At 49.0% G+C, this 12,908-nt stretch overlaps 1 protein-coding gene across 4 annotated transcripts in view; it reads right to left on the bottom strand.

Annotated features, from left to right (window-relative positions):
- HIPK2 (homeodomain interacting protein kinase 2) overlaps positions 1 to 12,908 on the bottom strand; it is a 204,958-nt gene that overhangs the window by 27,515 nt on the left and 164,535 nt on the right. For 2 of the 4 annotated variants that reach the window (XM_047762979.1, XM_047762981.1), the window contains exons 10-12: positions 11,662 to 11,801; positions 7,444 to 7,623; positions 4,050 to 4,331 (exon numbers count right to left, since the gene is read on the bottom strand). In XM_047762979.1, the coding sequence (XP_047618935.1) occupies positions 4,050 to 4,331; positions 7,444 to 7,623; positions 11,662 to 11,801 (602 nt within the window). Of the gene's footprint in view, positions 1 to 4,049; positions 4,332 to 7,443; positions 7,624 to 11,661; positions 11,805 to 12,908 lie in introns of all 4 variants that reach the window. The other 2 variants (XM_047762978.1, XM_047762980.1) reach the window with 1 other exon arrangement.

The raw sequence follows: 12,908 nt of genomic DNA, 5'->3' as shown, positions 1-12,908 counted from the left end.
GGGATCCGAGCCACATCTGTAACCTACACCACAGCTCACGGCAATGCCAGATCCTTAACCCACTGAGCAAGGCCAGGGATCGAACCCATATCCTCATGGATCCCAGTCAGGTTCGTTAACCGCTGAGCCAAGAAAGGAACTCCACTTCTTCTCTTTAATTCACTTGCTCCCAACGTGTTCCCTCACCCTCTGGACTCCTCCTCACGAATGGGCATTGCTGACCATCCATCTGCTCAGGCTACTAACCATGCCACATACTGGGGGTCAGGGATCATAATTTTGCCTTGGCATTCCTCTGAAAACTCTAGGCAATGTCATCTGGTCCTGGATACTAGTGACTGCCTTAACAAGGCCCAACGTGGGCCTACCACGCCTTGTCTCACGCCGGCTCTAAAAGACACGGGTGGTGTGGGTGCTGTCTGTGACCCACCTTCACCATCCCTGTGAGCCTCAGAGGCCCCCAGACTCTCTAGCTGCTGTGTTGAGGCTGAGTCACATTAGGGAAAGTAATTAGCATTTCAGGCAGTGACAGGCCTTTAGCACTGGGGGTAAGTTGCAAAGAGGAAATGAGGTCAAGAACGCAGAAGAGCAGAGAGAAGATGCTCACCGCGCGGGAGAAATCAGGTTTGCGAACAAGGATGGTCAGATCAAGGAGGGACGCCTCCACGGTTCAAAGGGGAGCACTGCCGGCAGAGCAGCTTCCAGCTGGAGGGTGTCTCCAGGGGGGTGACACCCGGGGACACGTCCTTGTTTCCCCAGGACCGCTGATGCTTTCCCGTGAGCTCCTCGGCACCTCCTGGCAAAGTGGACCATGTCCATCCAAGGGGAGACCCTCGAACCCCCTTTTCATTCTGAAGTCCCGCTCTTCCAGGCCTCCTGTTTCATCTGTCTCGCGGGAATTTGTTTCTTTTATCTTGCAGGAATTTGTTACCTCTGTCTCGAGGGAACTTGCAGGCTCCTCTTCTCCACCCGCTGTCCACACCCCTCAGGACACCTGACCTTGAACTGCCCCCTCTCCCCTGCTATTTCCTCAAAGCTATTTTCCTGCTGACTCTCCAGAGTCCTCTGCTAGGTTTGACAGAACTGATACTCTGTTTTGCGTTATAATGATTTGTATGTGTCTTATTTTGCTTATTACCCTGCAAACCTCCGGAGGACACAGACTGTCTACCTTATTTATGTAGCACCTGCGGTACCGAGCAGAATATCTTACCGCTGGGGCCAATAAATATTTACTGTGTTAAATTTTATGATAATTCTGATTTCTAAGAATGAGTAATCGTATTCCCCTCTGCTTTTTTTTTTTTTTTTTCTTCTCATTACAAAATGTAGTCACAATAATGTGATCACATCACCTGGTGGCTGCTCTATAAATAAAATAGCTACTGGTTTCTGTTTTATCCTAGGCAGACTCGATACACTTTTCCTATCTTCCTGGGTCCTAAAACATTCTTCTTTTCAGGCAATAGTCATTTGACCTCTCCAGAAAGCACTATCTTCTCATTCTGTGAGCTTGCCCTCACACCCAGGGACAGCTGACACTTTTCCATTATGCTCTGGCCTCACCCTGCAGCTCCCCCGCCACGACCCCCCCCACCTTGGTGGAATATCTCTGGTGCATTTCATCACCCTGGGCCTGTGGGCTGCTCCCTGCATTTTGCACTTTCAGAAGCTCTGGTACTCAGCAGCCCGTTGTCACTGTGCATGGCGGCTGCTCACACACGCGCCTGCCTATCTGCTCCTTCCCTGCCCTCCCCTAACCTTGACTCACGGACACCAAGGGCCTCACATGCTGCCAAGAACTTCAGTCCTGTTCTCCCTGGGCCCCCAGGGCTGCTGCGGAAGCAACCTGGGCTTCCAGCTGCGGCCTGATCGGTCGGGGGGGCTCTCCCCCTCCTCCTCAGACATGCTATTCAACTCTCTCCTGGAGCACAGATGTTGAGGCTCTGTCTGGTCAGATATCAACGTGAAGTTCCAATCTGGTCAACTGTCGGATTTCAAAACTGCTTTTGCGTTTTTCCAGCTGTGGCACAGGGCCGTGTGAGGTTGTTTTATGCCTGATGCCCAGATGTGCGGCCAAGCTGCTCCAGGCCAGGGGTCCGGCTGGGAGGAGGCTTCCTCTTTGTGAAGCGAGCCACCAGGGGCAGTGACTCAACGTGGGGCTGTTTCCCAAAAGGATGCCGAGGCCAGTTCTGGAGTAGGCAGGCCGGGAGCAAGGCGCTGTGGCCCGTCTCACTGGCCCCATGGCCCCTCCGGCCCCTGCCTACTGCTAGGATGGCAAGTGCTCCATGACATTCTTCGCTGAGACACACTCGAGAAGAGCCTCAGCATTAGAGAGGACACTGAAATGAGAGATACACTAGCCCTACCATGAAAAGAAAAAAAAAAAAAAAAAAAAAAGCAAAACACTGCATTCACGGAGTTCTCTTGTGGTTCAGCGGTAACGAACCTGACTAGTATCCATGAGCATGCGGGATGGATCCTGGCCTCTCTCAGTGAGTTAAGGATTCAGGGTTGCTCTGAAGTGTGGTATAGGTTGCAGACTCGGCTCCGTGCCAAGTTGCTGTGGCTGTGGTGTAGGCCAGTGGCTACAGCTCCAATTCAACCCCTAGCCTGGGAACTTCCATATGCCATGAGAGTGGCCCTAAAAAGACAAACGAACAAATAAACAAAAACCCTAATGCATTCATTATAAAGATGGGAAACGTAGGAATAGCTGGAGTGGGGATGTTTTAATCAGCCAGTCTACACATCGTGTAATGATTTCCAGTGGAGGAATTTACTATCTAATCAAAAGGACTTGTGATGATAATTAGTGACACTGTATCTAATCAGGAATTAATAAATCGGGTCTAACTGTGAATGTTAAGCTTCGCATCCAGCCACGGGATGTGTGCTGACGGGGCTCGGGGGTGGCAAGCTTCCCTTTCTGGGTCCTTGGTCCCACTGTGGAAGCCAGCAGGCTGGGGTTGTGAGATGGGATCTGTGAGGCCCCGAGGCCCAGAGGGGCTAAAAGCCAGGGGACCAACTGCTTGGAGGGGCAAGTTCCAGGGGACCATCGGACAGCCCAAGCTCACACAGCGTTCTGTTGAATGCTGGCTGCAAATTGTGGAAAAGAGGCTCTGGGGCCAGGGCTGGGCTCACAAATGTAACAAATATTTCTTCCCTCTCCCCAGAAAACCCACAGAGAGTAAAGTGAGGTCTTGCTACTTTGGAATAAACAGTGATGCTCTCTGGGTGAAAAGCCAACTGACAGTTTGAAAGACTGGGTTAATCAGACACAGGGAAATTTCTGATTGGACAATTACCTCAAATTCTGAGGGAGCCAAAGCAATACAAGAGAAATATTCTGACCAACTGGGAATAAATGTAATAGCCCCAGGCAGTGATTTTTAAGCTCATGGAGGTGGAAGTCACTGGTATTGTGTGCCTGGTTTTTATGGCCTCAAGTCTCCCAAGTGGAGAGGGCCTACAACTATTTTTGGTTTTTTGGCTGCGCCCATGGCATACAAAGTTCCCGGGCCAGGGATCAAACCTGAGCCACAGCAGTGACAATGCCACGTCCTTAATCACTAGGCCACCAGGGAACTCCTATGACTATTTTTTTTCACTGTGCGGCATATGGAGTTCCTGGGCCGGTCATCAGATCTGAGCCACAGTTGTAACCGAAGCCGCAGCTGCTGCAATGCCAGATCCTTACCCCACTGTGCCGGGCCGGGGAAGCACACCTGCATTCCAGCGCTCCCAGAACACCGCCAACCCCATTGCACCACAGTGGGAACTCCCACCATAACTATTTTTTAAGACCAAAGGGACTCAATTATTTTGGCTTTCAACAATTATGGAAAATCTGTCCGACATTCCCTTGAAATCACTTTAGGCCTCTGGGACATGGCAAAATGAAAACTCAGGGGCCAGGAGAGAGGGATCATCACGTCTGACGATGTAAAGTGGTCCGGATCCACGACAACTGTCTCGGTGCGAGCGGCAAACACGCGGCGCCCCCCAACTGCGCTCCTTCCTGGAGCCCGAAGGTGGCACAGCCTCACCTGGTGGGGGCGTGCTTCTGCTCCTCCTCCTCGTCCGTGTCACTGCTGATGGTGATGACGCTGACAGTGGGGCTGGGGGTGTCGGGGATGACAATCGTCTGCCGCTGCCGCTCCCTGGTGGTGCTGGAGGCCCCGTCGCCCCAGCCGCAGGTGACGGAGGAGCTGCAGGCCGGGCTGCTGTGCACCAGGGCGCAGCGCGGAGGCGTGTTCTCCTTGACGCGCTTGGACCGCTGAGGGGAGCTGATGGCCTGAGAGGAGGACACCTCGCAGGTGGAGATGTTTCTGGAATGATAAAGCCACACACACTCAATGGAGAAGGTCAGGCCTGGCAGCATCTTCCAAGGACCTCAACCTAGAAACACCAGCTTTGTCAAATCTCCAAATACAAAGGCAGAGGGCTGGGGGCACTCCGACCCTAATGTGTGACTCTTTGTTAGCTGCCACACAGATGGGGACAGCACCCTGGCCTTCTCTGGGCCCTGGCCTGTCCCTGCCCCCAGAGGATAAAGGAAGTAGCCAGATTTCGAAGGGGAGGGCCGAGGACTGTGCCCGGGCTGTGCCAGATCCTTAACCCACTGAGCGAGGCCAGGGATTGAACTTGCAACCTCATGGTTCCTAGTCAGATTCATTTCTGCTGCACCACGACGGGAACTCCCAATTCGGAAAATACTTACCAAATTAGTCAGTGTAGTTTCTGATTAACTTTAGAGAAAAAGTAGTTTACTTTTCCCCTCAGCTGACCTTGTCATATCTATACAGTGAAACCAGAGACAGCCTATAATGAAATTTAAGACTGTGATATGTCCTTAGAGATTGTAGCACCTCCTAGCTAAAGTGATGGCAATAAGACATGAAAATAATTCTGTGCAGGTGGATCTATTTAATTTTCTACTTAGCTGTTATCAGATATGTTGCCTGTCCCTTTTGGGAGGCTTGTAATGATAAGTCCTACTGATAAGACTGTTTCGTTTGTACTTATCCTAAAACTATGTGTTTGTTATTACTAATATGTTAACATTTTGAGATTATGTTTTCACTACTCTAGCAGTTAAAATACCTCCACTTGGCAATGTTAAGGAAAAGTATGCCTGATGCCCCCCTGACAAGGAAGAGCTTTCTCGTCTTTTCAACTGTTTTGCCTAAGGCATTGGTCTTAAAAATAGGCAAACATGGGGAGTTCCCACTGTAGCTCAGCAGAAACGAATGGGACTGGCATTCAGGAGGACAAAGGTTTAATCTCTGGCCTCGCTCATATGGGTTAAGGATCCCACGTTGCCCTGAGGTGTGGTTGTAGGTCGCAGACTTGGCTTGGATCTGTCATTGCTGTGGCTGTGGCATATGCTGGTAGCTGCAGCTCTGATTCGACTCCTAGCATGGGAACCTCCACATGCTATAGGTGTGCCCCCCCCCCAAAATAAAACAGGCAAACACCTAACTGTCACTGTAGTCATACTGATCTCGAAATGCACTGGCAAAGAGCCTTCCTAAGGCCAGCTAGGTGGTGAGGAGGAATCAGAGAGGGACTTGCCAACAGGTCGGAGGCTAAGGGTTCCTTCTGCCCCTACTTGGCCAAGGTGAGCACAAGGAGGCTGAGCTCAGGCCCACTGGGCCCGACCCAGGTTCTTTGTGACTGCCCACCAGGCTGAGCATGCCAACGTGTGAGGATGGAGACAGTGGCCTCTGTTGCCACCCAATCTAACAGTGACATGAGTGTGTTGTCACGGGGCTGCCAAACAACAGCACTTTGGAAGCTTGTCACTGCTCCGACATGAATTTCCCTAAGTTGTCAGAAACATCCAAAGAAGAATCTTCTCCAAGAAGGATGACAATTTAGGGAAGTCAGCTTTTGGATCAGCTATAGAATGAAAAAGAATGGAAAAAGGCAGGCCTAATTTCTGGCACCTTGCCACACAATGAGTAGAAGGCCAAAATTCACCAGACATTTCATCTACTGGACTGCTCTCTCTCTCTCTTTTTCTTTTTAGGGCCACACAGATGGCATATGGAAGTTCCCAGGCTAGGGGTTGAATCCAAGCTGTAGGTGCTGGCCTACACCACAGCCACAGCAATGCAAGATCTGAACAGTGTCTGCGACCTACATTACAGCTCAGAGCAATGCCAGATCTTTAACCCACTGAGTGAGGCTGGGGATCGAACCTGCGCCCTCATAGATGCTAGCTGGGTTCGTTACCACTGAGCCACAACGGGAACTCCCTCATATACATCTTTTGATTAATCTATTCCAAACAAGCAATTAGGCACCTCCAAGCCTGGAGCCACTGGGAAGAGACAAAGGGACAACTCCGCAGCCACACAATCCTGACCTCTTTGTTAGGGGTTTGTTTGTAAATCTCTATTTTTAAAGTCAAGTCTATTGAGGTATAATTTACGTACAGTGTAAGTCACCCTTTTGAAACGTTTAGTGAGTTTTGACAAATGTACAGTCATGTAACCCTCATTACAATCCAGACATAGCTCTTTCTCATCACCTGAAAAAGTTCCCTTATGCTCTTTCCTTGTGAATTCCATTCTCTGCAGCCCGAATCCCTGGCAGCTCCTGATCTGATCTCTATCCCTAGAGTTTTACCTCTTCCAAAATACCGTATAAATGGAATCCAACAGCACATGGCCTTTTGTCTACCTTGATTTTTAAGAGTTCATAAAGATGAAACTGCATTTAAAGAGAATGGGAGGAGTTCACGTCATGGCGCAGTGGTTAAAGAATCGGACTAGGAACCATGAGGTTGTGGGGTCCATCCCTGGCCTTGCTCAGTGGGTTAAGGATCCAGGGTTGCCCTGAGCTGTGGTGTAGGCTGCAGATGCGGCTTGGATCCTGTGTTGCTGTGGCTCTGGCGTAGGCCGGCAGCTACAGCTCCAATTCGGCCCCTAGCCTGGGAACCTCCATGTGCCAAGGGAGCAGCCCAAGAATGGCAAAAACACCAAAAAAAAAAAAAAAAAAACCAACACGGGAAAGATCAGTGTTCTACTGGTCAGTGTCTATGATTAACCAAAGTTACTGCTTATAGTTAAGCAAGTACCTAATGAGTTACATTTCTGGCGATTTCAAAGCAAGCACATTTCTCCACTACTTTAAAAAAATGTTACTATGGTTTCGAAAAGGCAACTTCAGAGGTCAGTCTGAGTGTCTTCCAGAAAGAGAAGTGGAAGGGGACAGACCCATTTGAGGCCCCAGGCACCGAACACTGTACCCAGGGACCCACTCTTAGGGTGCCCGCAGGGCCGGCACTCCTACGGGCCTCAGAATGAGGGCCTCCTTTAAACCCTAGTGCTACCCACGCGGCACAGCAGGTTCTACAGGCCACAGCCAGCCCGCTCCAGGGAATCCAGATCTTCAACTTCCAAGCCCCGGGGGAGCCACTCTCACACCACCTACCTCGCAGAGGACTGGTGCTGCTTACTCTTCCGGGAGGAGGTGGTGCTGGTTGGTTGCTGCCGCATCACGTGGGCCACGCCCACATTTAAGGGTTGGGCTGCTGGAAGGGTCACATGACCGGTCAGCAGGGCAGGCTGCTGCATGATGGGATTGTAATGGCTGCCGTGAGCGTGTGTGTTCCTGAAAGGGAGAGGGGAAAGCAGACTCTTTACTGGTCTTATAAAAAACGGAGCTCTTTGATAAGGCAAAGTTCTTTCCCCATTTAAAAGCAAATTAAAACCAAAAGGCAGTTATCTCACCACCTTGGAAGCGTCCCCCTCCCGTGACTTCATCAGATAACCTTCCCCAGAGCAGTAAGGCTTAAGTGGCAGGGGCACAATTTGTTGGTGAGAAAAGAGGGCATTTCAGGTAGGGAGGATGCCAAGTATGCAGACTCAGCTTAAGTTCCGCGGAAAGGAAATAAATCCGGAAAGGAAATACTCCAGCTGTTAAAGTCCTTGAACAGGTGACCCTGCTGTGTATTGTACTTGAGAATTTACAAAGTGCCTTCAATGTGTTATTATATCCACTCCATGAAGTGGACGGAATATCATGGTAATAGCATTTTATAAGGGAGGATATTGTAGTTTATGTGAAAAACAAACTTTGAAGACTGGGAGCCATATGTTTCTGGCATTACAAAGCAAGAACATTCTTTAGAATTCTCTCAGTGGCTGGCACAGTGCTCAAGCATGTGGTAGCTGATCAACCAGTACATGCTTTCTGAATGAACAATTAGATTCACTGAAGGCTGACTAAACACGTATAGAATTTGGTATTACATAAAAATTAATAACATAGACACATGTTGATGGAAATGCTGGCAGCCATTATCCTGAAAACGGGTTGTATGCCACCTCAAGGCTTACCCCAAGGCTTGTTTTCCTACAGAAATATTGAATGGTGATAAATTCAGAGAATTGCCAATTAAAAAAAAAAAGCCATTTAATGCATAGTAAAATGAAAAGTTATAAGAGAACTCATTTGAATTTTTGAAATACTATGAAATTAATCTTTGAAACTTAGGGAAAAGGATGAATAGGAAAAAAAGGAGCTGGGAGACTGTAGAGATTCTGATAGACTTTTTTTTTTTTGCTTTTTAGGGTCACACCTGTGGCTTATGGAAGTTCCCAGGCTAGGAGTCAAATCAGAGCTGCAGGTGCCGGCCTACACCACAGCCACAGTTATGCCAGATCTGAGTCACGTCAGTGACCTACACCACAGTTCGTGGCAACGCTTTAACACACTCAGCGGGGCAGGGGATCAAACCTGCATCCTCATGGATACTAGTTGGGTTCGTTTCTGCCAAGCCACAATGGGAACTCCAGATTCTGATAGTCTTTTGGACAATGACATGGACTTTAGAAACTGATGTTATGGCTTCTTTACTTTGTTGCTGCTTCTGCGAGGGACATGTCATTCTTTTTCCTGTGATATAGGTGTGGCAGTGGTACCTCTCTTTTGTTTACTAGCCACGATTACCAGTATTCTTTGGTCCGCACATTAAATGGAGAAGAGGTCCGAAAGGAATTGTGTTGACTTTAGGTGGTGTCTGTGTGTGGTAACTAGGTCCGAGATGTGGAGGGATAAGAAAAGAGGCATGAATGAATGAATGACTATTGCTGAAATTAAATGAGCTGCAAATGCTAAAAGACAAAGGAAAAAGGGAGTACAGCATACGCGCAGTCTTTAACGAGAAAAAACACAACTGGTCAAACAGCTTTCCACTTGGTTGCTACTGCTAGTGAGCTGGAGTGGGAAGATGGTCTTGCTGAGCATGAACCAGCGTGAGCTGGGGAAGCAAAGAGAACAGATTTTTTGTGTTTGTTTTTGTTTTTTTGTCTTTCTGCCTTTTTTACAGCTGCACCTGTGGCATATGGAGGTTCCCAGGCTAGGGGTCCAATCAGAGCTGTAGCCACTAGCCTAAGCCAGGGCCACAGCAACTCGGGATCCAAGCCTCATCCGCAACCTACACCACAGCTCACGGCAACGCCGGATCCTTAACCCACTGAACGAGGCCAGGGATTGAACCTGCATTCTCACAGATGCCAGTCAGTGTCGTTAACCGCTGAGCCATGACGGGAACTCCAAAGATAACAGATTTATTTACTGCCGGTGGCATGCCAGGTGCTAGTGTGGCACAGGTTCAGTCTCCTCAAGAGCTTTGTTTCTCAACTTTAATTTAAACCTCTGAACGATCCTATGAATTGGCATTACTATCCCCACTTTACTGAAGAAGAACTGAGGCTCATAAGGTTAAGTTATTTGTCCCAGGTTGTGTAGGGCCTGAACTAAACCCAGCTTTACCTGGTTTGAAAGTGCTTCCAGCAAGTGGGGGTGGACACCGGGGGGGGGGGGGGGGGCTGTGGGAAACAGGCTATGTTCACTTCTTCCTTTTACTAGTCAGAAAACTAGATGGTGGAACAGAGGAAGCTGCAGTTGAGGCTTGACTGGGGGCCTCTATCTCTATTTCTTTGTCTTCATCGAGAGCTCTTCATTCACGGTAGCCTTTCAGGTCAGAGTTGGAGCTGTAGGGAGACTCCGTGGTTGGCACAGAGACTGTCGTCAGAGGGCGAGGGGTGGGACCTGCCCTGACGTTCGGGTTGAAGGAGAGACAGCCCAGGGGGCCAGGGGAAGCTGGGGACAACTTGGAGGGACTGCCATTTGGCTCTGCACTTGAGAAGGCGGGCACTGCGGTGGTGTTGGGAGGTACAAGGAAAAGTGGGAAGTGGCCATAAAAACAACAGAGCAGTGAGGAAGCCGATGAGTGGGATGGGGTGAGGTGTTCTGGAACCAGATGCGGGGTGTGACGTGCTGGTGGCTCTCAGCTGGATGACTCTGGGGTCAGTGGAAAGTGAACTTCGCTATCTAAGATATGGCTATCAGCTGAAGAGACACATTCAGCAAAGATACTAGAGTTTGCCATTCCAAATAAACCCTTTTCTGGCAAGCCTTCCCCTGGGAGGTCTGACATGACTCCAGTGTGCCTGTGTCTCCAAACACCTTGAGAACACCCTGTAGAATTGCCTAGGAGCCCCAGGGACTCTCTTCCGCATCCTTTCACTTGTGACAAATCTGTTTTCTGGGAGAGGAATTTAAATCTGAGAAACAATCCAAAGTCATCCTAAGCCAAGTGTGGTGAATTACACTGGCGATCAAATAATGGAACTGTGAGTTCCTGTGTGGCTCAGTGGAAACGAACCTGACTGGTATCCATGAGGACTCAGGTTTGATTCCTGGCCTCACCCACTGGGTTAGGATCCAGTGTTGCCATGAGCTGTGATGTAGGTCGCAGACTCAGAGCGGATCCCGTGGCTGTGGTGTAGGCTGACAGCTGTAGTTCCAATTTGACCCCTAGCCTGGGAACTTACATATGCCTCGGGTACAGTGCTAAAAAACAAAAAACAAACAAAAAACAGTGGAACTGAATTCTGGGTTCAAAATGACAACCAATGTGTATAACTGAATTACTGTGCTGTACACCTGAAACTAACACAACACTGTAAATCTATACTCCAATATTAAATAAAAATTGAAAAAGATAATTTAGGGGGGAAAAAAAGGGCATTCTCTGGTGGCCTAGTGGTTAAAGGAACCAGTGTTGTCATTGCAGTGACTTAGGTTCAGTCCCTGGCCTCGGAACTGCCACGTGCCAGGGGCACGGCCAAAAAAGAAAGAAAGAAAAGAAAAATGACAACTGACTGTAAAGCACTAGAGCTGATTTCCTTGTGTCCTGGTACATTTATTTAAAAATAAGCTCTTATTACACTGAAGTCTTATTCCACATAATCTTTTTTTTTTTTTCCTTCTCTTTTTATGACTGCACCTGTGGCGTATGGAAGCTCCTGGGCTAGGGGCTGAAGTGGAGCTGCCGCTGCCGGCCTACACAGCAGCCACAGGAACGCCAGATCCAAGCTGCATCTGTAACCTGTACTGCGCTTTTGGCAAGGCCAGATCCTTAACCCAGGAAGCGAGGCCAGGGATCAAACCTGAGTCTTCACAGAGACTACCCAAGGTCCTTAACCTGCCGAGTCTCAATGGGAACTCCGTACATAATATTCTTTTTAATTAAAAAAGCCCTCTACAAAGCAGGAGCTTGAGGTACAGGCTCGCCTGGCAGCTCTCTGGGTTGGCAGTGGACACACCTCCCATCCCAGCCATGGCTGCTGCTTTGCTCACCTCCAGTCGGCCAACTGCTGGGTGCCTGCCATGGTCTCGGGAATCACGGCGGCGTGCTGCACCGACGTGTGGGTGGCCACTCCAGTCAGCTGCTGCCACGCCGGGGGGAGCAGGATCTGCTGGGTCCCGCTTGGCCAGGCCTGCTGTAGGACAGAGGGTGTTTGCTGTCACCATGTGTGTTCATCCCGGAACCGATGTGCATGAGCCGAGCACTTACTCTGCCCAGGGCCCAGGGCCCAGGGTTGTGCTGGACGCTGCGACAGGTAGGGAAGCAGAGAGCAGCTCTTTGGCCTCAAAAATTAGGGGAGATAACAATGAACATATGTGAAGTAAAGAGAAGATAATAAGGAAATGGGCAAAGAACAGTACTGAAGAATGACTTGTTTATAAACTTGCTCTGATGAACAATGCTGAACACTTCCAAAAGGTCAGTTACAGATTTTTTTCTGTCACCCATTTATGTGCAAGAGACTGAGGTCAGTTGAACTGAGCCATAAGGCTTTGCCATCGAGAAGCCTTGCATCTATGTCATTTACTCAATATTTTACCTATTGTTATCACTTTGAATCTAGGGGTCCAACTTGTGTTATCTCCGAAATCAAAGTGAACATAATTCTGAGATCACCAAATATCCGATGCTCGCCTGCATCTGGGGGCAACGAGGTGTGACGTGAAGTTCTCAGCTGGGACCTTAAGCTTCATGGAAAATTAGCCCAACCCCTCAAAGCAAAAACGAGACAGACAGGAAGCCACAGCCCAACAATTCTTCATAAATACTAAGCTTTTTCTAAGAAGCCTAAAAAGAACTTTCCTGATCACTCCTTGAATAGACTTGCAGGTGCATGTGCATGGGCGTGTGTGTTGTGTTTTAAGCTCACCGTAGCTTCCATCCCTATTCTGCTTGCCTTTGGTTATTAAATGATTCACACGGCTGTCCAAACATGGAAACTTACAGGAACACCGCTAAGATAAAAGACCTCTTGGGTAGGTCAAGGATGTAAAGGTTTGGGATCTGAGTTATACTTCTCTCCGGGATCAGGCTGGGTGTGACTAACACTGGGTCATTTATATCACGTAGCGGTCCGCAAACTGTGCGTGTGCTTCACGTGTTTTGGCTCATCTGCACAAACAAGCACTCCTGGAAATGGATTACACATCTGAGTCAAGGCTTAGGAAACAGTGATGTGTAGAAAGATGTTATAGCCGCATTTTGGACCAGTTCGCCTGGTCCAGCCTTCCCACGCTGC

Source organism: Phacochoerus africanus, chromosome 16 (assembly GCF_016906955.1).
Source record: "Phacochoerus africanus isolate WHEZ1 chromosome 16, ROS_Pafr_v1, whole genome shotgun sequence".
Classification (NCBI taxonomy): Eukaryota; Metazoa; Chordata; class Mammalia; order Artiodactyla; family Suidae; genus Phacochoerus; species Phacochoerus africanus.
This window is presented reverse-complemented; position numbering and strand designations above follow the sequence as displayed.